Source organism: Rhododendron vialii, chromosome 12a (genome assembly GCF_030253575.1).
Source record: "Rhododendron vialii isolate Sample 1 chromosome 12a, ASM3025357v1".
Classification (NCBI taxonomy): Eukaryota; Viridiplantae; Streptophyta; class Magnoliopsida; order Ericales; family Ericaceae; genus Rhododendron; species Rhododendron vialii.
In genome coordinates, this window is record NC_080568.1 from 26,184,729 (window position 1) to 26,207,806 (window position 23,078).

The window sequence follows — 23,078 nt, forward strand, 5'->3', positions numbered from 1 at the left end:
CATTCATTCCGTTTGTTGTTTTTGCGAGTCTTCAAGACTATTAGCTCCAAATTGCATTGAACTACATATAGATATAGGATCCACGAAAATCGGATTCACGAGTGAGAAAATATTGGCTTCTATTGACCAGTTTGCTCTGCTCGGGCTTAAGAAATTTGAAAAATAGTAGTTCAGTCCGGTATTGACCGGCACTAGTTGGCACCTAAGTGGACTGGTAATGTTAGGTATTAACTAGTACCGTTTGGTATTGATCGGTATTGGCCGGTATTGCCAATACCAACTGGAATTTGAGTCGGGACAAAATTGGAGGTGTAAGATACCGGGTTTGATCGATACTAGTACGTACCAGCTGGTGCGGTACGGAATTCAAACTCTTGATCTATTCCAGTATTGGCTTCTTCTTCATGAAGAAGTTTTCGCTTGTATAGTGAAAAACTTATCATCGTATAGTATAAAAAGAAGCATATTATGTTAAAGTCCTTCCTGCTCTGTTTTACTATATCTTTCACTATTTTGAAAAATTGTAAGTAAGGAAAAGAGGTCCATCATCAATTTTCAATGAAGTTTTGGCAATATTTCTTGTTGTTGGCCACAAGGAAAGTCAAATTTCATGAAAGTAAAAATTCCGGATAATCCAATCTTCTTTGTGTTTAGAGGATTACAGTACAAATTACGTTAGAAGGTTAATCTTTTAACCTGCAATTTGTTGAAGCTGAGTTTAGGACTCCGTTATTTATAAGGCTTCTCCTTGAGTTCCCGCTCAGAAGATGAAAGTTTTGACCATTGATTTTCGAACTGCAAAAAACAAAAAAAACAAAAACAAAATCGTTAAGTACATTCGGCCGGAATTGTTCACCGGAAATGTCCTTCGACGATCAAGTCAGTAACCAGACTCTCCCCAGTTTTATGGAATACGCTTGGATAGTTCTTACTCACCATCTCTCCCTTTCGATCTTTGGCGGGATGTATTACGATAGTTGAATATTCTTGTGATGATTCTGACTTTTCAAACTTTGCCTTTGTTGACTGTGGGTATTGCGAGTGTTATTTATTTCTAGGCCCCCACAATTCATCTTTGAATTAAGGCATCACACTTTGACTGATTTTTATGAATTAAAAACTGAATTTTCCTACCGAAAACTCGCCTGACAGTCCTTATTCTGTTTTCATGATTGTTGTCACAGGGAATGGATTGAACGTTGGACGGAAGCTTGCTATAGGTAAGACGCCCCACCAGCTTTATTTTTTCACGGTTTCTCTTAGGCGAAAAAATGTCGAATACAGCAGTCTCACAATGTTTTTCATGTAGGATTAGGTTCTACTGGTGGGATTATGGTAATTCTGTTGTTCTGCATTATCATCAAGAAACTCAAACGAAGTGAATATGCATTCTTTTGGAAACCTAAGACAGAAAACTACCGAAATATTGAGGCATTTCTAAAGAATTGTGGGTCTCTTTCTCCGAAAAGATACACTTATTCAGACATTAAGAAAATCACCAACTCCTTCGAAACTGAACTAGGTAAGGGAAGCTTTGGTTCTGTCTTCAAAGGAAAGTTAGAAAATGGTTGCCTCGTGGCAGTGAAGGTTCTAAAAGGGTTGAAAGGCAATGGAGATGACTTCATTAATGAGGTCGCAACCATTAGTAGAACTTCTCATGTTCATATTGTGACCCTTCTTGGGTTTTGTTTTGAGGGTAGCCGTAGAGCTCTCGTATATGAGTTCATGCCTAATGGATCTCTTGACAAATTCATTCATGATGGTGGTTCCTTGACATATCGCCAATTGGGTTGGGAAGCATTGTACCAAATTGCAATTGGTATTGCCCGAGGGTTGGAGTATTTACACCGTGGTTGCAACACACGAATTTTGCATTTTGACATAAAACCTCATAATATTCTTCTAAATGAGGACTTTTGCCCAAAGATATCTGATTTTGGCCTTGCTAAACTATGCCCACAAAAAGAGAGTATCATATCATTGTTGGGTGCTAGAGGAACGGTAGGGTACATTGCCCCGGAAGTATTTAATAGAAATTTTGGTGGCGTTTCACACAAGTCTGATGTTTATAGCTATGGAATGATGGTTCTAGAAATGGTTGGAGGAAGAAAGAACATTAGTGTCGAGGTTGATCGTACCAGTGAAATATACTTTCCACATTGGATATACAAGCGTCTTGAGCTAGATGAAGAACTCGGATTGCATGGGATTATGGATGATGAGGCAAATGCAAGTTCAAGGAAAATGATAATAATTGGATTGTGGTGCATACAAATTGATCCTTCACACCGACCATCAATGAATCGGGTGGTGGAGATGTTAGTAGGAAGCCTGGAGTCTTTGCAAATCCCACCTAAGCCTTTCTTGTCTTCTCCCCCAAGAGCACTGGTGGATTCTTCCTCTCCACTCACGTCATGACAGTGTGACAATGCATTCATGCTTCCAGGGAAAATGAAATTTCCACTTCCCATGATGACAAAATGTGGAGCTTAATTCCAAAGGATTTTCCTCATGTTGTCAAATCAACAGTACTTTGGTTAGTTTCAAGAAGTGTGAAGCTTTTTTTTTAATCAGTAAAAGTAATATTTTTTTTATCGGCAAAAATAACACTTTATTAGTATGAAGCTTTTTTTAGACCAAAAATATTGTCAATTAATGTTTGTATACATTTTTTGTGATATGGCATATGCCATTGGCAATTTATATTTGCAACTGCACATGATTAATGTACCCATATATACCTGATGATTTACTTCTAAAGTTTGGTTTTCATGTATCATATGTAGATGTTTGTTTATATAGTATCATCTGATACCCCTTGATCAGTTAATGAAATTAGGTATTGAACGCTCTCTGTGTGTGTATGGCTGCAGTAACAGATTTTGACACGAATTCATACTTTTTTTCCTTTTACACGAGTCTTTCTTGGATCGAGCAATATGCATGCTATGTTCCGGAGTCAATTGAATTTGCAATTTCACAAGAGGATCGAGAACCAAAGAAAAGTGATAAGGGTTAAGATGGTAATATGGGTGTGAATCAAGAGAATAAGATGGTGTCATATGTTATCCTGCCCGACGACATTATTCCGCTGCTTGAGGCGAATATACGGGGTGTGTCTTTTGAATGTCTTTAGTTTGTGTTTTTTCCATTTCCAGTGTACCCAAAAAAAAAAATAAAAGAATGTATGTAACGAAGGTGCATGTAGTTTATACATGCATTTAAAATGTGTAGTCATCCAAAAGGCATAAAGAAAACACTTTGAGCCAATATGGATATGTTTAGAACCTTTTCTGGGGCTTGGATGGTCCAGAAAGAGGGAAAATATATATTTATCTGGAAAAGCTAATTAAAAGAAATTTATCATGATTAATTTTCACAAATCGTGTTGGATTTGTACAAATTGACCATGAAAATTGAAGCCAAAAGATAATGGTTACAACCATAATCTACCATGTAATATTTTTGCAACATGTCAAAGTAATCCCTATAGTCTTCGAAGCCAAATGAGTGGTTGCAACATGGAGATGATGGCGAAGACATTCAGACTTCAGATCGATCAAAGAGTGGTTGCCTCCGTGTTCGATCACGATCTGTGCCCCACCACCAAAGAATCAGATCGACGGCAACAACGACGCCGTCAGCCAGAAAATGAGATACTTCAATACTAATCAACTGCCATAGCGTATAGCTTATAGATGACATTTGTACTTTTCAACTACTCTTTGATCGATCTGAAGTCTGAATGTCTTTGCCATCATCTCCATGTTGCAACCACTCATTTGGCTTCGAAGACTATAGCGATTACTCTGACATGTTGCAAAAATATTACATGGTAGATTATGGTTGTAACCATTATCTTTTGGCTTCAATTTTCATGGTCAATTTGTACAAATCCAACACGATTTGTGAAAAAGTGCAGTTGGTCAGTCATTGTCTCCCCTTTGTGGAAGGTCTTGAGTTCGAGCCCCACATAAGGCAGGTCTTTTAGGAGACCAGGGCTATGGATAGCTTCTGGTCTCCCCGTGCTAACTCTAACACCTCACTAACCCCCGCTGATGTATATCGCCGTGGCAAAAAAAACAAAAAACAAAAAACTGCAAAATTACATAAAGTGATCAATTTATATCATTTTAATTTCTTGTGCCGTGCAGGAAAAGAAGACTTGAGGAAAGTAACATTTTTTTTCAACATACATGGCCAAAGATTTGAACGCATGACACTAGGAAAGGAAGGAACAAGCACTAGCTAGCTATTAGAGGACGGGGTCAACAAGTAGCCGCGTGGTTTCTTTCTCTCTTACGAAAGCATCCAGATGAATTCAAAGGACATTACCTCACTCTTCGCTTTGTATTCTTTCTCGTACTAAAGAAACTTGACTTTACATACTACTGCAATAAACCATAAAGATTATAGTTATTGATCGTGATTATAAGTTTTTTATCACGCTCATGTTATCGTGATAGATGGATTTGGATATAATTGTAAGTCACTCTCTTTTATCATGGTAACAAATGGTGATTGAAAGAGAGAAACAGTCACGGCCAAAAGGCGTTATTGTTTCTCTTTTATCACGATTATAAGCCATGATTGTTTTTTTTTTGGGCGTGATCGTTTCTCTTTAGTGTGATCGTATATATGTCACTTTAGATCACAGTTTATAACCGTGATTGAAAGTTCAAAATGATCACACCATAAACTGAGATGAAAAACCATTGTGCGTGATCTTTTCTTTGTATCTACTAGACCATCTTTTCTTATCATTGCCAAGTTTCGAACTACACACTCTTGATTGATTTCCTAAACCCTTACCACTAATAAGCTAGCCAAGAACTTCTATCATATAAGGAAAACAAAAATATTTATACTTACTTCCTAAAGTGAGAAAACTTTTTTTTTCCTAAAAATTTGCTGAATTTTTTGAAATACAATTAATATGATATTAAAATATATAAAAATACATATATAAACATTATTTAAAAAATTTTAAAACTATGACATCAGATCTTTGCCAATCAAAATTAGTTGTTAGTTAAAGGATTTTCTTGGGGCAAAAAACTTAGTTTTACCCAGTAAATTTAGTAGACAATAGTGTTTTTTGTTGTAGTGTGCCCTTTGTATTTTTATGAAAATTATCACAACCTGCAGATTATAACATTATGATAATTATCACAACCTGAAAATTATCTGTACCTAGATGAACGGCCGGATCAACAGCTCTGCACCTGCTAGATAGGGCATCCCTGGGTCCATCGCTAAGAGGCCTTTGTTATAATACCCTTGTTTCCCAACATTTTTCTAATTGAATTATTATTCTCTCCTAAGATTTTTCTAATTGAATTATTATTCTCTCCATATTTTTAGAATTGTCACTCTTTTTTTTATTCTTTAATTACTTTGGTAATTATATAGGAAATCCTTTCTATGTGTGTAACAGGAAACAAAGTCATAAATTTATATGAATATATAAGAAACTAAGAATGTAGGTGTATAAAATTAGGGATGAGTATGAATCGGATTGGTTCGGTTTTAAAGTAAATCAAAAATCAAACCAATCAATCCCTACGGATTACCAATTTGGAGAAACTTACAAACAATCTATAAAAACTCATAGAATTAACCAAACCAATCCAAACCATTAAAATGTGGTTCGGTTTCGATTTTGAATCACAATTCGCTTGAAACTAAGATATCATCTTCGTAAACTATGTAAATACTTAAAATTGAGGAGATAAATTAAACCCAAGCTTATATTGAAACCAATTCGATTTGTATACATACAATATAGCAATGAAAGAACTATTGAAAGAGAAGATAAATGTCTAGCAAAGAGTGCTTATCGTTGGCGGGGCAAGAAGAGATTGATGCAATTTAAGTTTATTACGTTAGCTTTTTATATAATCAGAATAATTAGTCTCGACAGTGAAAAATAGGGCAGTGGAATGGAGTATTTGATTAGAAAATTAATTGACTGTAGCTTAACGTATAATAATTTGGTGTAGCTAAATTAAATTATATGTAGGAATAGGGTGGTGGACTTGAGTATTAAATTAGATAACTATTGACTGTGGCTTAGTCAATGTTTATTTGGGGTGCATCTAACTTATTGACTGTGACTTTAACTTAACAGTCCAACTTTGTTTGGTAGCCAGCTACTCTCAGTCAATGACTCGTTCTTTCATGAGTGGCCCCACATTTTATTCAAAGAATGTCTAGGTTTTCTAACTTCAAATTCGATTCAAGCCGTCTGTGTCAAGATGAACGGTCAAATTGGCCGCTCTACACTTGCTCAGTAGGGCATCTCTGGGTCCATCACTAAGAGGCCTTTGTCCAAATGGATCAAAGGTGTTGTACTACCTTTTTTTTTTTTGAATGGCAAAAAAAAAAATTTATAATCTTTGAAATTATTACAAAAACTAAAAAAATCAAGGTTGACAGCATCATATTCTTAAATCTAAGAACAATATTCCTAAATCTAAGAATAATCATGTGCTTATATACACGAGACAAAATGCCAATCAAGAAAACACTCATTGGGACAAGTTCACACCCATAATGTAATACCCTTGTTCCCCAAGATTTTTCTAATTGAATTATTATCCTCTCCATATTTTTAGAATTGCCACTCTCTTTTTTTTATTCTTTACTTTGGTAATTATATAGGAAATGCTTTCTATGTGTGTAACGGGAAACAAAGTCATAAATTTATATGAATAAGAAACTAAGAATGTAGGTGTATAAAATTATGGGTGAGTATGAATCGGATTGGTTCGGTTTTAAAATAAATCAAAAGTCAAACCAATCCCTACGTATTACCAATTTGGAGAAATAAACAATCCATAAAACTCATAGAATTAACCAAACCAATTGAAACCATTAAAATGTGGTTTGGTTTTGATTTTGAATCACGATTCGCTTGAAACTGAGATATCATCTTCATAAACTATGTAAGTACTTAAAATTGAGCAGATAAATTAAACCAAAGCTTATATTGAAACCAATTTGATTTGTATACATACAATATAGCAATGAAAGAACTATTGAAGGAGAAGATAATGTCTAGCAAAGAATGCTTATAGTTGGCTGGGCAAGAAAGATATTCACGACAGCGAAGGATAGGGCGGCGGAATGGAGTATTTGATTAGAAAATTAATTGACTATGACTTAACGTACGATAATTTGGTGTATCTAAATTCAATTATAATGTAGGAATAGGGTGGTGGACTTGTGTATTACATTAGATAACTTATTGATTGTGGCTTAGCCTATGTTTATTTGGTGCGTCTAAGTTAAAAATGTACTCTAATACCTATAGATATTTATTTATTTATAGATTGTTCGGATCGAATTGGAACAAAAATCGTTGACATATATCCGTAGACCAAACTATTGAACACGATTGTTAATTTTTTAAAATCGGGACCAAACCGGTTTTACAGTTCGTCCCACCATAATATAAAATAGAGTGAAAAATCAATGTACCCTACGACCAATTGCATCAGTCATAAAGAATAATGCCAAGTGCACACAATTTTGTTTGATAACTCAAGATGTCCTAGTGAACAACTTTTCATTGCCTATGCACCAAATTAAATGAGTGCTGCTACAGGTACAGAAAATTGGGGACCGAATCCGGACCGACGGCCGCCGGCGAGCCATCTCCGGCCACCGGACGGCCGATCCGAGCCGTCCAAAAATTCTAAAAAAAAAAACTGAGGGGCCCCACGCGGGAATCAACGTCATCCGAGGTGTGTAGGGTGCTTGATCGGAGCACCCCTTTTCGTGTGTATATGTATAATTAGAATTTTTGGACGGCTCGGATCGGCCGTCCGGTGGCCGGAGATGGCTCGCCGGCGGCCGTCGGTCCGGATTCGGTCCCCAATTTTCTGTACCTCTATCATTTTTGAAATTAAATTATCCTCACGAAGTCCTAAAGCCTAAAATTTAGGGAGGGACAATTTTGTAATCACGCAAAGCAAAGACCATATATTGTTTAGCTCACCCGTCAGAGTCTAACGTTTGATGAAATATTCAAACCCAACATTTTTCCACCATGCCTGAACCTCTCACCTTCTTCCTCCTCCTCCCTATCTCCTCCCTCTTCTTCTTCTCCAAGACCTCCCACGGCAACGCGCTCGCCTCAAACTGTCCCTCCCACAAGTGCGGCGTGAAAATCGACTACCCTTTTTGGCTACAAAGCGACGCAACCGCCTATCAGTACTGTGGTTACCCTGGCTTTAATCTCACTTGCTCCTATCCAGAAACTATACTTAACCTCCAAGGGGAATCCTTCTACGTGAAAAACATAAGTTATGCCGATTATACCCTCACCCTTGTTGACGTAGAAGTCTCCAGCCAAACATGCCCCCGGGCGCGTCAAAACGTTACACTCCAAACGTTGCCCCTGTCATACAGCAGCCTAGACCTGAACCTTAGTTTTTACTATAATTGCAGCGGCGTGGAAATCAAGGCTGTTCCCATAGGGTGCTTATCGTCCGGTGAAAATGAGTCCTATGTTTTCGTGTGTGAGACCGAGCCAGCAAAGTTTCGTAATTGGTACGATTTTTGTGAGGAGAAGGTGGTAGTGACGGTGACAGACTCCGAGATCGACGAGACAATGGGGTTTGACGGGGCCATGAAGGACGGGTTTGTGCTCGATTGGCGGCAGGCGGTGGCGTGCGGCGCGTGCGAAGCGTCGGGAGGGCGGTGTGGGCACAATACAGTGAACGATGACTACTTGTGCTTTTGCTCCGATGGATCCCCACGCACTAACGCTACGTGCAAAGGTATGTTTGTTTTTGGAGTATTTTCGATTTTGAATTTAAAAGGATTGTGGTTATAGTGGGGTGATTAGGTTTACGCTGTTTAGCGTTTTTTTGTAGCTAAGCTAAAAAAATGAGAGGGAGCGACTAGTATAGAAACTCCCTTAGGAGAGAACATGACAATAAACACTACCCCTATCATTGGAGAGACTCGAACCCGAGCCTCCGCTAGGGGGTGTGGTGGCGTACCCTGCCATCCAGGCCACCCCATCGGTGGTGTTTGGCGTTTGAATCCGGTCATTCTGAATTCTTTTCGTAGTTTAATCAGAATTTCATGTCTAATTGGGATCAGGTGATAATTGTCAAAACTTGGTCCCGTCACGTAGGCCCCACATTTGAACGAGGAAGTAATTTTTCCTCTCTTTTTTTTTCCAACGATTTTGGGGTGCCCAGAACAACTGACACAAATCTCAACTAGATCACCTTCTTGGTCCGGTCATTCATGTTGGGAGTAGGGAATTAACAAGAAATTTTTTTCTTGCGACCTAACCCCAAAAAACGAACAAGAATTTTTTTTCTTACGACCTATCCCAACCCTGATCAATTTGTGGAAATTAAATTCACCAACCATCCGGACTAATCGTTTGAGCTGTTTTAATAGTCCATATAGTTACCCAATGTAGTGAGAGCTACCCTTTGTCCTGATCGTCGTATCCAAGTGGCAAGTGGAAAAGCAACAGACCCGGAGTGGTGTTGCCATTGATCTACTACCTCCGATCCACAATGACAGTTTCACCATTTTTTTCTTACCTTTTTCAAATCAAAAAATTAACTACTTTCATACATAATTTTTCAAATTTTTTTGCACCGTATTAAAGATCTCAATTAGTACTTTAATTTAGTGGAAAAAAAATTTAAAAATTATAAACAGAAGTAATTGATTTTCTTATTTGAAAATTTGTACGACTTTTCATGGTGGACTCGATCTCAATAGGGAACGGAGAGAGTATAAGTTATCGATTACAAATTTTTTGTTTTGTATTTATTTAATTTTTTTCGCATTTGTTAATTTTGATTTAAACTTTAATACTCCTTACGTTTCATTTTAAATATCCCAGTTTAAAAAACACGCAATTTTAGGAAAATAACTTTTACCTTTACTCTATACTTTTTTCATCAATTTTGCTCTCCACTTTATACTTTCCACATTAACTTTTACCTTCAGTTTTCAAAATTATCCTTCACTTTATACTTTACACATTAACTTTTACCTCTACTTTCCAAAATTAACCTTCATTTTTCACTTTACACATTAACTTTTATCTTTACTTTCCAAAATTATCTTCCACTTTATATTTTACACATTAACTTTTACCTCCACTTTCCAAAATTATCCTTCACTTTATACTTCACACATTAACTTTTACCTCTACTTTCCAAAATTATCCTCAACTTTTCTAATTAACTTTTCAAAGTGGACGCTTATTTTGGGACAACCCAAAATGGAATAGTGGTCATTTAAATAGGGATGGAGGAAGTATGTATTAGTGGGTTCGTCTCGACGCGAAGAATCGAAAAATTAAATTTGTTGTTTTAAAAAGTAGTTGTGTAAAAATCAAAATTTTTACTTTTCCAATACCTCTTGTCGAAACGAATCAATAATGTATAAAATTATAGCGTAAAATTAATAAATACGAAAAAAATTTGATTAATGACAAAAAAGAAAAAGTCTGTAACACCCCTGCGTTTCAGCATCTCTATTGATCACTTTATCGCATCCAAGTGGCCAAGTGGCTAGAGTAACGACAGTACAACTGATTTCTCAAGGATGGTTTTCTTAAATGTGTTGTTAACTCCAACAGCATTCCCGATTGACTATGTGTTGGATCATCTCTCCAAAATTTTAAAATGAAGAATGGATGTAACATATTGAGAAAAAAAAAATTGTAATTTTTTTTGTACTTTTTGAAAATCTGTGAAAGACTTATTGTTTTTTTTTGCTCGGCAAATGGAACTTTTTATTAAACTCGAAAGGGTACATCGACGAGGAAACCAAAAGTACAAAGATCTATCCAACCAAAGTTGGATAAAACACCCTCAAATACTTACTCTACACCTTCACTTTTCGTATCCCATCCAAATAACCTTTAAAATCCTCCACTGTGTAAATCTTGATGTCAAACTTAGCCTTCATCCACATGGCTACTCTAGTTTTGACTAACTCCACCACTTCCGAAGCCTGGGTTGTTGCTCCGTTGAAGATATAATCATTCCTTGTTAACCAGAAGGACCAAAGAGTTGCATAAAAACAAACTTCCCATGTAGCTTTCTCCAAGTTGCGAAACCTATTCCCAAACCACCAAAGCGCCAACTCTGCTATTTCGGATGGGCATGCCCACTGTAGGTTCCACCATTCCAGAATTCCTGACCATACTACCCACGCAAAACGACAGTGTAGGAGAAGATGTTGAGGGGTTTCCACATGAAGAGCACAGAATGGGCACACTGCCAAGTGAATCTCAGAAATTACATTCCTATCGACAAGTACCGACAGAGTTGCAACTCTATCTGGAGTGGCCATCCATGAAAAAATTTCCACTTTAGGGGGGCTCAAGTTCCTCCACATCAAACCCAGAAGAGTGTTTGGAGACTGTGTAAGGGATTCCCACTGCCTATAAATCGATTTCACCGAGAAGGTTTTATCTGCTGACCATATCCACTGAAGCGAGTCTAGTTTTGAGGGATCCAATGTAACACCATTCAGTCTTTGTTTTAAGTCCTCGTACTGTTGATTCTCCCGGACACGAAGCGTTCCTCTAAACTGCAAATTCCAATCTCCACTACCCCTTCCTTCACAAATATTGCTCAGAACCACATCCTGTTGCATGGACCAGTGATATAGTCTTGGAAATTCCTCTCTAAGCGTAGTAGAACCCAGCCAGCTATGTTCCCAAAATAGAGTATCATGCCCTGAGTTTACTTGCACCTTGAAGCCCTCTCGGAGAGAAAATCCCAGGGCCGAATCAATATTTCCCACTGAGCATATGTCCTTCCATACATTAGAAATCGAACCCGAGCCCTGTGTATATGGAAGCCAGCTCCTCCGGTCCAGATTATATTTCCCACGAATAACTTTTACCCACAAAGAGTTTCTATCACTGCCAAATCTCCACCACCACTTAGCAAGATGAGCCAAATTTTGTTGTATCAATGTCTTGATCCCTAAGCCCCCATTTTCCTTTCTCAAAGTAATCTTCTCCCAATTCACCATGTGCATTTTCTTTTTGTCCGGTGTATCGCCCCAAAAAAATTGTCTTTGTAATTTCTCCAGCGACTTTGCAACTGCCATTGGCATTTTGAATAGGGACATGTAGTAAATCGGCAGAGTGCTAGAATTATGGTCGATAAGCGTAAGTCTTCCCCTGGTAGAGATGGTTCTCGATCTCCAAATGCTTAGCCTCTTTTGAGTCCGTTCAAGAACAGGCTCCCACGTTTTGACCCTCCTTGGATTAGCACCTAACGGAAGCCCAAGGTATTTAATGGGCAAAGACTCCACTCTACAACCCATCACATGTGCAAGCGCTTCAATATCCTCCTGTTGAACATTTATACCACAAATGGAGCTCTTAGAGTAGTTGATCTTTAGGCCAGACATTAATTGAAAGCACCTAAGAATTCGTTTAATGTTCCCCATTTCCTCCAGAATGTTGTTGTAAAAAAGGATCGTATCATCGGCAAACTGCAGGTGGGAAATAGTTACTCCATTGTCCCCAACTTTACGCCTTTAATGATATTTTTCGCACAAGCTCTTTCCAGCATGATATTGAGTGCTTCAGCTACTATGTTTAACAAAAAGGGTGATAAGGGATCCCCCTGTCTCTATCCTTTCTGGGTTTGGAACTCCCTTGTAGCTGATCCATTAATCAAGACAGCCATAGAAACTGTGAAACAACATTCTTTAATCCACCCACACCACCGCTCCCCAAAACCTACCTTCTTAAGCATATCCAAAAGAAAATCCCAATTCACACGGTCATATGCTTTCTCAAAATCTAATTTAAGAATTAGACCTCCTTGAGCAGAATTTTTCCAACAGTGAATAGCCTAATTAGCAATCAAAACACCATCCAATATGTGAAAGACTTATTGTTGGTTTTGGAATTTGGTCTCTACATTGAAAGTGAGTGTGGTTTGATGGTCTCCGTTGTTCAGATATCCATAAGTAAGTTTGGAGATCAAATCTCTAAAAAAAACGATAAGTCCCTCTTAAATTCTTCCAAAAAGAATAAAAAGTGAAGAAAAGCTGAAATAAATTATATTTAAAAATTTAATACGTTAGATCCATGCTCGGTTTTTTGAATTTTAGAGATAGATCGAAGATGCTCTTACCACTAACAATGTTAGTATTAGAAGAAGAAGAAAAATATGGGTCCCACTCTCTTGAAAAACAACAGCATAGTCACTTATCCTTGAGGACTTTTGGTCTTTGAAAATAAAACGAAGTGCTGCAAGCCATAGCCGTTGGGCCCAGCCTGGCTTCAGCCCTCAAAGTCCATTTGAAGAAAAAAAAATTCAGTGCCGAGTGAGTACCACTCGCGCATCCGAGCCGTTCATTGCGTGTTTGAACGGCTCAGATTTGAAGAGAAAAAAAGGAGAGAGAAAATGTTGGGATGAAAGGAGAGAGAGGGTTTCAATTCGAGCCGTCCAAAAGTGTATTGGACGGCTAAGATGGGCCGAACGTATACCACGTGGGATATACCCGCTCGGCACTGAAATACCCCTCCCATTTGAAAGTAGTTTCTCTCTCAAAATGGCAAACCTATACGTAGCCCACTATTAACTAGCCAAGTTTTTCGGCTCCAAGTGTGCTTAGATGTACACTGTAGAACATCGCTGTTAATTAACAATATTATTCCATATCGGGTGGTATATACGCCGTTTTTGGAAGAAAACAGTACCTTCGTAGTGAGAAATAGGGGGCCACTAAGGTCGATCTCCAAGTCTTCTTGCAAGGAACAAGTAGATATAGGAGGCTTGTGTCTCGCGGTTGAATTTCTAATCAACACTAGACAGGTGATTCACAACTCATTCGTATTTCCAGCGATTAAATTATCATTCTTGAATTCACCTTTTTCGCAATGTTTTTTTATTAACTCGTTGCCTACATCTCAGTCCATAGAGTGTAGATGTCAGTTTCTTGGGCTATGGGATGACGAACTGCGTGTTCAATATATTGCGGGATCAACCCAATTGTTTTCTATTAAATTTATTCCCATTATCCGCTTTCGTTCCTATTTGTTTTGACTCCTTAATTTGAGATTCAAAGTGTCAAAGAAATCCTTGCGATACAACATATCCTCCATCCTCGGCTCCCGAATTGCATAGTAGGTTAGCTATAAGCACGATCATGGAGGTTGACCTTGCCTTCTAGCTTAGCAAGAAATACAAAAACAGTGATCGACTATTGGGGCTAGCAGTTGATTCAAAATTTCAGAATATAGCCTCCCCGGGTATAAAACAGCGAACAAGCACTTTTGGAATTGAATGTGGAAACATAGGGTATGAGGTAACATATTCACATGCCAAAATGATACTTCCTCCATTCCACTTTATTGTGCTTGTTTCGTTTTTGGCAACTCACAAAAAATTGTCTATATCTCACAATCTATAATAATTTTTATAATTTCAAAAACTTTATTTAAAAGAATTAATTGAGATCTATCAAACAAGATCCATATTGAATATATAAAATATTATAAATTGAGATAATCTAAACGATAAAGTGTGACGGAGGGAGTAGTATCTAAACGACGTTGAAAATCGTGAAAAACGCGTTATAAAATATTCTTTTGCACTAGAGAATATATATTTCGCTTCCGTCAATCTCAAATGTTCTGTTATACTGCTCACAAAAGACTTTGCTGGCATGGCACTCATGTGGAGCCACATTGTTGAGGGGGTGGGTGGCGTGGATCGGGCAATATATGATGTCTTACTGACATGGCACTCACTGGACAACATGTCAGCGTCTCCAACTTCCTGCGCACGTGTGAAGTACTCGGTAATATAGTGATATATGCGTGGATCTAACTTCTAGCTTGGTCCAAATAATTTTCAAATTTGATCGGAAGGTGCCGTTCACCCTCACATCGTATTGAAGTGTGTGTAATACATTTTCTAGATTTTCTCGACGAGGTGAATCTAACTGTATCGTCAAGAAAGATTCAAATAATTTTCAAATTTGATCGGAAGGTGCCGCTCACCCTCACTTCGTATTGAAGTGTGTGTAATACCTTTTCTAGATTTTCTCGACGAGGCGAATCTAACTGTATCGTCAAGAAAGATTTCAAAAAAAAAAATTGAAAGAATATGACCGTTATGTTTACGATGTTTTCTGATGACCCTTTACTCGACTCGAATTCTGATACCAATTGTTGGGGATCACAGACACACAACATAGACATCAAAGATCAATGTGATTTGGCATAAATGTCCTCCCCACGGAGCAAAATACTAATATTTTCATACACCATATAAAATAAATAACACTCTTTGGAACTCACTCTCTACTCTCTAGTTGATGTCAGCTCTTCGTATCTCAATTGACACAAGCAGTGGCAGGAGCAAGATTCGTTTCCGAACCGTTCAATATGTGCAGAATGTGATGTTAAGGGTGCCTGAGAGAAATTAGCAAAAAAAAAAAGAATGCAAAAGGCTTGATTTGAGCAGTTTTTATTTAAACCGTTCAATAAAAAACTATTCGAAACTGTTCGGATCAAGCCCTTTCCGGTCATTTTTTTTGCTGATTTCTCGCGGGTACCCTTAAAATCACGTTCTTATCACATTGAGCGGCTCGGATCATCAAAATTTGATCGAAAACTATGAGGTATTTTTTTTGGTGTACTCGGAACCGGCTCGATATATAGTTCATAATATATATACTACTACTAGATAGTTTTGAAAAGGAGATGAGATTGTGTGTATTTACGCAAGTGTCATTTAATATTGTACCTACGACCAAAAACAGAAAAGCTATGAGTACCGACCATGGGGGAGGGAAATCATATCGACGGCCGCCGGCGGGCCGTCTCTGGCCACCGGACGGCCGAACCGAGCGGTTCAAAAATTCTAAAAAAAAAACCGATGGGGCCAACTTGGGAATCAACGGCATCCAAGGTATGTAAGATGCTTGATCCGAGCACCCTTTATTGGTGTGTATATATATATATATATATATATATACGTGTATATACACGAAAAAGGGGTGATCGGATCAAGCACCCTACACACCTCGGATGCCGTTGATTCCCGCGAGAGCCCCATCGGTTATTTTTTTAGAATTTTTGGACGGCTCGGATCGGCCGTCCGGTGGCCGGAGACGGCCCGCCGGCGGCCGGCGGTACGATTTCCCTCCTCCATTGTCGGTACATATAGCACAAAAAAATGGTTGATAATATGAAATTTTAGGAGTTTTATTTTCTACACATATATAGGAACTTTATCAACTCTTTTCACTCAGGAGACTTGCAAAATCCGATTCTATAAAAAGCCGATTCAAATTAACCTCATAAATTAACTACTACAGTAATATAATTAGTGAAAATATTTAGAGTTGTGCAAGAGCCCGGGATCTCCGGCACGGTGCACCCCCATATATCCGCCCATGGACCAAGGATGGAACCACGATTTTATCCTAGCAGTGGCGAAATATATACTAAAAAAATTTAGTGGTGGCAAAACTATATAAGTCGGGCATAATTTTTTTTTTACCTATAATAATTATATTTTTTAAAATTTTTGTCGTGGCGGTCGCCGCCCTAAAACTCCTATCCTATCCTTGCACTGGACATAGGTGTCAATTTCTTACGTCTGTCACACAAGAGAAATTCAACCCAAAAATATCCCCAGACGAGTGAAATGGTCGTCTAAGCATTAGCAGCCTTACCTTTCTCTGTCAAAAACAAACTGCTTACGACTTTGCGTTATCTTACATCAACAATTTCCAAGACTCTCCCGTTCCGCTTTCAAGAATGTAATTTCAAATTTAAATATAATTAAAATAAAAAATAATTTTTTAATTTTTTTTACACCATTTAAAAGATCTCAATAAGATCTATTAAACAACATACATATTAGTAAAAAAATTATTTGCGTAAATACGTGATTTTTGAACCTGCAATTTCCATCCTTTTCTAAAAGCTCTTTTTTTAAGAAACCGGAACCCCCCTCAGTCTCGTTCCCAACTTCCTATCACTTTCCTGATTCTATTTTTCTGGAGAAATTTGGGCAACCATCCCTGAATTCCCCCTTTTGACAATCATTCCTATTTCCACCAATCCAATCCTTGCCATATTAACCAAACCATACCTCCCCCACCCCCAACCTCCCCATCTCTAGACATGCATTCCCCATCCTCCATCGCCGCCGCCGCGGCAGCCACCACCACCACGATATTACTAATCCTCGTCTCGGTCGTGTTTTCACTGTGTTACGGCCTAGAGGAGGAGCCATACTACACCTGCATTCGCAACTTCAGTTGCGGCCTAACCATCCGAAACGTTGGCTACCCTTTTTGGGGAGGCGATCTCCCCCAATCCTGCGGCCACCCATCGTTCAAATTGACGTGCCACAACAACGAGTACCCAACTATCGAAATCAACCACCGGGCCTTTCGCGTGCAAAAAATCGATCAATCCTATCGTACGATTACTCTTGCCAGCTCAGACCTCTGGGAAAGTCATTGTACTCGGGACTTGCAAAATATCACGCTGGACGACAACTTGTTCACTGATGGGCCAATTAACCGGGACCTCCTTTTATTCTACAATTGCACGTCAGGAGATGGGAGAACCATTCCGGAGAATTTTACGTGCGAAATAGGTGGTGTAGAGAGCCATGGGTTCTACGCAGACGCGACGCTTTTTGGTGAGCTTGAGAATACTCTGTACGCCACGATATCGTGTAACCAGAGTGTTGAAGTCCAAGTTCTTCGGGTGACCGTGGGCAAAATTTTGGAAAAATCATTGACGCTTGAAGAGGGGTTGCGCATAGGGTTTGAGGTGGTGTATGATGCCCATGAAACCGCCTGTGCGAGGTGTGAGGGTTCAGGTGGGATTTGTGGATCGAATTTGACCGAGTTTGCTTGCTATTGCCGCGATCGTACTGATCCCGTGACCTGTCAAATCCCTGGTATGCAGCCCCTTTACTTTCTCATCCGCTTATTTCAGGTCATAGGCTATGTAATATATGATTGAGTGTTAGGGGCTTCGCTATGCTTTTTTCGTGTTCGTGATACTCCCCGTACTGCTACACCACACTTGATCGATCGTACTATAAACAAAGCAATAGTTCGAATGAGATTGAAAAATAACAGACACAACTTGGGTCTTTTTGAATGTCTATATATAGTGCCATTATTGGCTTGTTCTTCGTTATGAAGTTTTCGCGTGTATAGTGAAAAACTGATCATATAGAATTAAAAGCATGTTCTATTAGAGGTAAAAAAAATAAAAAATTAATCCAGTAAGGTAATCCATCGCTGTCCGGTAATGCAATAGGGAGCAGCATCAGCAATTCTCAGAAAATTGCAGATGTACTATGTAACTGCATTAATGCTTCAGATGCGTGTTCAACTTTATCACGCAGCTAGGTGATACAGCTGCATTTTCTGAAAGTGGCTGACTTGGCTGCTCTGGATTACCAGACAACTTGGTTAGTTACCGGGTAGCCCGGACACAACTTTTTCTCATTCATTAAAGTCGTTCCTGCAACTATTTTACTACTCCATCTTCCGCTATTTTGAAAAAATTTGTTGTAAAGAAAAGAGGACTATCATCAATTTCCAATGAAGTTTTGGCTACATTAGTTAATTCTTTTTCTTGACCACAAGGGAAGTCAAAATTCTGGATAATCCGTTCTTCGAAAGTTCACGTCATCTAATCTTCAAAAATTCAGATCATCCAATCTTCTGAACTTTGAATTCCAGGGGTAATCCCATCAGGTGTGTACATGCAGGCATCTTATGACTATCCTCTCTATCCTTATTTGAACAAGTCAATTTTCCATCTAAGAAAATGCAAGGAATATGCCTCTCTTCATTTCAACGTCAGCTTCAAAATTGTCAACTTTGTCCCCTGCATTTCCCATTGACAACATCCAGTTTCGGATGGGCTGCAATTTTGTTTTCCGCGCTATTCCTAGACAACGTCTCGACAGTTCTTGCAACCCAGGGGCAGAACTAGGAATTTTAATTTGTGGTATCGGAACTAGAAATGTAAGTTAGATTATGTACGCTTGAAGCTTTGAAGTGGTTTAGCACAAATTATGGGTTTTATAGTGCGGTCAAAATAGTAAAAACTACTGAAGTAAGAAATATAATTCATTTGGGAGCGTAATCGAAGAAAACAAGATCAACTCTTCTTTGTGTTTGGAGCATTACAGTGGAAATTACGTTAGAATGATAATTCTTTATACGGCAATTTGTGGAGAGACCGGGTTTAGGACTCTGTTTTGTATGAGGCTTTTCTTCAAATTCACACTCAGAAGATGAAAGCCTTGATCCTTAACTTTCGACCTGTGAAAGAAAAAATCGTTTGGAAGTCGACTGGGAATGTCCTCCGACGATCAAGGCAGTAACCAAATTCTCCCCAGTTTTATGGAATACACTTGGATAGTTCTTACTCACCGTCTCATCACATTCAATCTTTGATGGGATGTATTGCGATTGTTGACCATTCTTGAGATGAGTCTGATTTTACAAATTTGACTTTGTGGAATGTGCATATTGCGAGTGTTATTTTTTTATATCCCCCCATAATTCATCTCTGAAGGCATCACATTTTGACTGATTTTTATGAATTAACAACTGAATTTTCCTACCGAAAACTCACCGACAGTCCTTAGTCTGTTTCGACGACTGTTGTTACAGGGGATGAATGGAACATTGGACGGAAGCTTGCTATAGGTAAGACGGTTAAATTTTTTTCCGGTTTCTCTTAGGCCAAACAATGCCGAACACAGCAGTCTCACAATGTTTTTCATGTAGGATTTGGAGCGTCAGGGGGTACTCTCCTCATCATGTGTGTTCTTTTCTTTCTGCATCAACACCGGAACAAGAAACGTTATGGTACTCCGTCTTGGATCCCTCGAAGCATTTCTTTTTTTCCCTCTTCAGCGACGGATCCTGAGCAGGCCGGCGCTATCTACGGAGTCCATATTTTTAAGTACAGTGAACTCGAAAAAGCCACGGGCAATTTCGATTCTGAAAAGGAACTGGGAGATGGAGGGTTCGGCACGGTATACCAAGGTAATACCGGAAACAAAACATCCCGTTAACGCAAGAGAATAAAATTACTTGTATGCCAACCAAGATTTTAAATGACAGTACCAAGACATGGAAACATAATGGTCGTTGTATATCCGTATCGGCATTGTCGAACGATACGTAATGAGAATCGGTTGTAGTGGTTGTGAAATTTTTAAAAAAATTTGACCAAAAACAAAATTAAGTTGCCTAAATAACCTGTCCATAAATCGGAAACGGAGCGACACGCAACGGTAACCCACCGTTACACACGTAATTTTCAGTCTGACCGGTAATGGGGTGCAACGGTATCGGAAGGCTGAAACATCGTTACGTTATGGCGTGAACTGTAATCTCACCCTCTTATCGGTACCGTGTAGTACAATGTTATGTGTGTGTGTAGATTTTGGTTCTCTGTTGACAGCCAATGTGCCATGTACTTGACTAGGTAAACTCAAAGACGGGCGCGACGTTGCTGTCAAGAGATTGTACGAGCACAACTACAAGAGGATGGAGCAATTCATGAATGAAGTCGAGATCCTCGCCAGGCTCCGACACAAAAACCTAGTGTCCCTTTACGGGTGCACCTCGCGCCACTGCCGCGAACTCCTACTCGTGTACGAGTACGTTCCAAATGGCACGGTCGCAGATCATCTCCACGGTGACCGGGCCAAACCAGGGTCGCTCTCGTGGACGACTCGATTGAGCATTGCTGTTGAAACTGCCAACGCGTTGACTTATCTCCACCATTCCGACGTTATTCACAGAGACGTGAAAACCAACAACATTCTCCTTGACAACAACTTTTGTGTTAAAGTAGCGGATTTTGGTCTGTCGCGCCTGTTCCCAACCAATGTTACCCATGTCTCCACTGCCCCACAGGGTACTCCCGGGTACGTGGACCCCGAATATCATGAATGCTACCAGCTCACAAACAAGAGTGACGTTTATAGCTTTGGGGTTGTTCTAATTGAGCTCATATCATCGAAACCTGCCGTGGACATCACGAGGCATAGACACGAAATCAACTTATCCACTATGGCTGTGAACAAGATCCAGAACCATGCGTTGCACGAGCTCATCGATCCATATCTGGGATTTGAAACCGACTTTAAGGCGAGGGAGATGATAAGTGAGGTGGCAGAGTTGGCATTTCAGTGCCTGCAAAGTGAGAGGGATATGAGGCCTTCTATGGAAAAGGTGCTGGAAACTCTGAAGGGAATACAGAGTGAGGATTGGAAACTGAGAAAACCAGAGGAGGTCGAAATCCTATCCGATGAGCTGGTGCTGCTGAAGAGTGATCCGCCGACGCTTTCGCCAGATTCTCTAGCTAAGAGTTCGATCGCTCGTGGGAGCAATTCGAGATAGATGTACATGCCAATTAGGTGCAGTATCGGCGCTCATAAGGTCGTTTTTCGGGCGGGCGGGATTTCTTGAGTGGTTATCTTTTTTCTAGTTCTAGGAATCTCCATAAGTTACATATTTATTGTTTTGTTTCATTAAGGTTACTGCATTGACAATATAGAATTTATCGATCGAAACACAGTAACACTGTTAAATATGATAGAAGAAATATTGAATTTGATTATTAAAACCGTACAATGAGACCTCTATATATCCAAGAGGAGAGAGCCTAACTATGAAAAGAAAATTGTACTGATTAACTTTGGAATAAAATCATCCTAATTACAATCAAATCACAATCTCAAGATCACGATTTGATCGCGATATTATTTTGTATATGCATTTATTCTAACATCCCCCTCAAACTCAGGTAGATTTACCAACTTGAGTTTGAAAAAGCCAAGGGAAACTAGGAACATCCAAGCAAAAAGAAACCAGGAGCCGTCACGCCAAGTCCAAGTCAAGTCAAGCCAAGCCAAACTCAAGTAGGTCTACCAACTTAAGTTTCAAAAGAAAAAAAACGAAGAAGCATGAATCGAAAAGCCACGAGCGCTGGTTGTGAAGAGGCATGCTGGTGATGAAGAGACGTTCTGGTGGGCAAAAGCAACCGGAAAGCGTGGAGGAGATTGATTAAGTTACTAAGTGCCCGGCAGACGGCTACGAGGCTTAGGCCGCCCGCCAAGAGCGAACACCACACTGCCTAGATCTTATAGCTCTGATACCATGTTAAATATGAGAGAAGAAATATTGAATTCAATTATTGAAACCATACAATAAGACCTCTATTTATACAAGAAGAGAGAGCCTAACTACGGAAAGAAAATCATGCTGATTAACTATAGAATAAAATCATCCTAATTACAATCAAATCACAATTTGATCGCGATATTATTTTGTATATGCATTTATTCTAACAAACACAACCTTAAGCATTACAAAGGGAGAGGAAAAACAGAAGAAAACTAAGCCCGTGCAAAACTATACTCGCGATGTGTTTGTTTGTTTGTTTGTTTTGGCAACGGAGGAATTGCCCTACAGTCAGGCCGCTAAATGGATCCGACTGCGCAATCCAAACCTCCAGGAGAGCTAGCACAACCACATCATGCAAAACTACACTCGCTATGTGTTTTTTTTTTTTTTTTTTTGGGCAATTTATGTGTTTTTTTTTTTTGTCAGAATGATAGGAATTTTATTGATTATTGCAACCGAAGGGAACCTCATTAGAACTAAAAGAAGCAGCCATTGTTGGCCAAGGAAGTGACTAAACCAAGTGGGGGATAAGCTTTCCAAGTATAGACTCGCGAACCCCTGACACCCTTTCGCGATAGTACTTATTCAACATGTATGTAAGAAGTATACACCTTAAAGGGATGTGTATTGAAAACTTTCCCTTTTTCCGAAGTAATATATTTCATTTGTCATGCCACCATGAATGGTAGTAGTAGTAAAACTCAAAATTCTGGTTGACTCACGCAGTAAAGCATACGGCAACCCCTTTATACTTCCTTCATTTCGAGGGACAAGTGAGATTTTGTGTTTCGGTCCATTTCGAGTATCAGTGTTGTAACTGCTAAATTGTCCATCGGAAAGTAAATGAACGTCTCGGCTAG

General features: G+C 39.0%; 2 protein-coding genes across 4 annotated transcripts in view; both read left to right on the forward strand.

Annotated features, from left to right (window-relative positions):
- The window catches only part of LOC131310614 (LEAF RUST 10 DISEASE-RESISTANCE LOCUS RECEPTOR-LIKE PROTEIN KINASE-like 2.1), a 48,533-nt gene extending 45,737 nt beyond the window's left edge, over positions 1 to 2,796 (forward strand). For both annotated transcript variants that reach the window (XM_058337735.1, XM_058337736.1), the window contains exons 2-3: positions 1,185 to 1,220; positions 1,310 to 2,796. In XM_058337735.1, coding sequence (XP_058193718.1) covers positions 1,185 to 1,220; positions 1,310 to 2,418 — 1,145 coding nt within the window. In that variant the 3' untranslated portion in view covers positions 2,419 to 2,796. The remainder of the gene's footprint in view (positions 1 to 1,184; positions 1,221 to 1,309) is intronic.
- Positions 2,797 to 8,031: 5,235 nt separating this feature from the next.
- LOC131310613 (LEAF RUST 10 DISEASE-RESISTANCE LOCUS RECEPTOR-LIKE PROTEIN KINASE-like 1.2) lies at positions 8,032 to 21,663 on the forward strand. Of its 2 annotated transcripts, none has more exons than XM_058337733.1 (4): positions 8,032 to 8,786; positions 19,690 to 19,725; positions 19,807 to 20,067; positions 20,513 to 21,663. In XM_058337733.1, the coding sequence occupies exons 1-4, from the start codon at positions 8,054 to 8,056 to the stop codon at positions 21,430 to 21,432; spliced, it is 1,950 nt and encodes a 649-aa protein (XP_058193716.1). In that variant the 5' UTR covers positions 8,032 to 8,053; the 3' UTR covers positions 21,433 to 21,663. The 2 variants fall into 2 exon arrangements, with proteins under 2 accessions (XP_058193716.1, XP_058193715.1); XM_058337732.1 differs by lacking the exon at positions 8,032 to 8,786 and adding an exon at positions 16,998 to 17,951.
- The last annotated feature ends 1,415 nt before the right edge of the window (positions 21,664 to 23,078 follow it).

What these genes read in the sequence shown, in the direction of transcription:
- LOC131310613 (XM_058337732.1), top strand. Translation starts at nt 17,162, where the DNA reads ATGCATTCCCCATCCTCCATCGCCGCCGCCGCGGCAGCCACCACCACC. An exon ending in CGTGACCTGTCAAATCCCTG is followed by an intron (nt 17,952 to 19,689) that starts GTATGCAGCCCC and finishes CTGTTGTTACAG; the next exon opens with GGGATGAATGGAACATTGGA. An exon ending in TGGACGGAAGCTTGCTATAG is followed by an intron (nt 19,726 to 19,806) that starts GTAAGACGGTTA and finishes TTTTTCATGTAG; the next exon opens with GATTTGGAGCGTCAGGGGGT.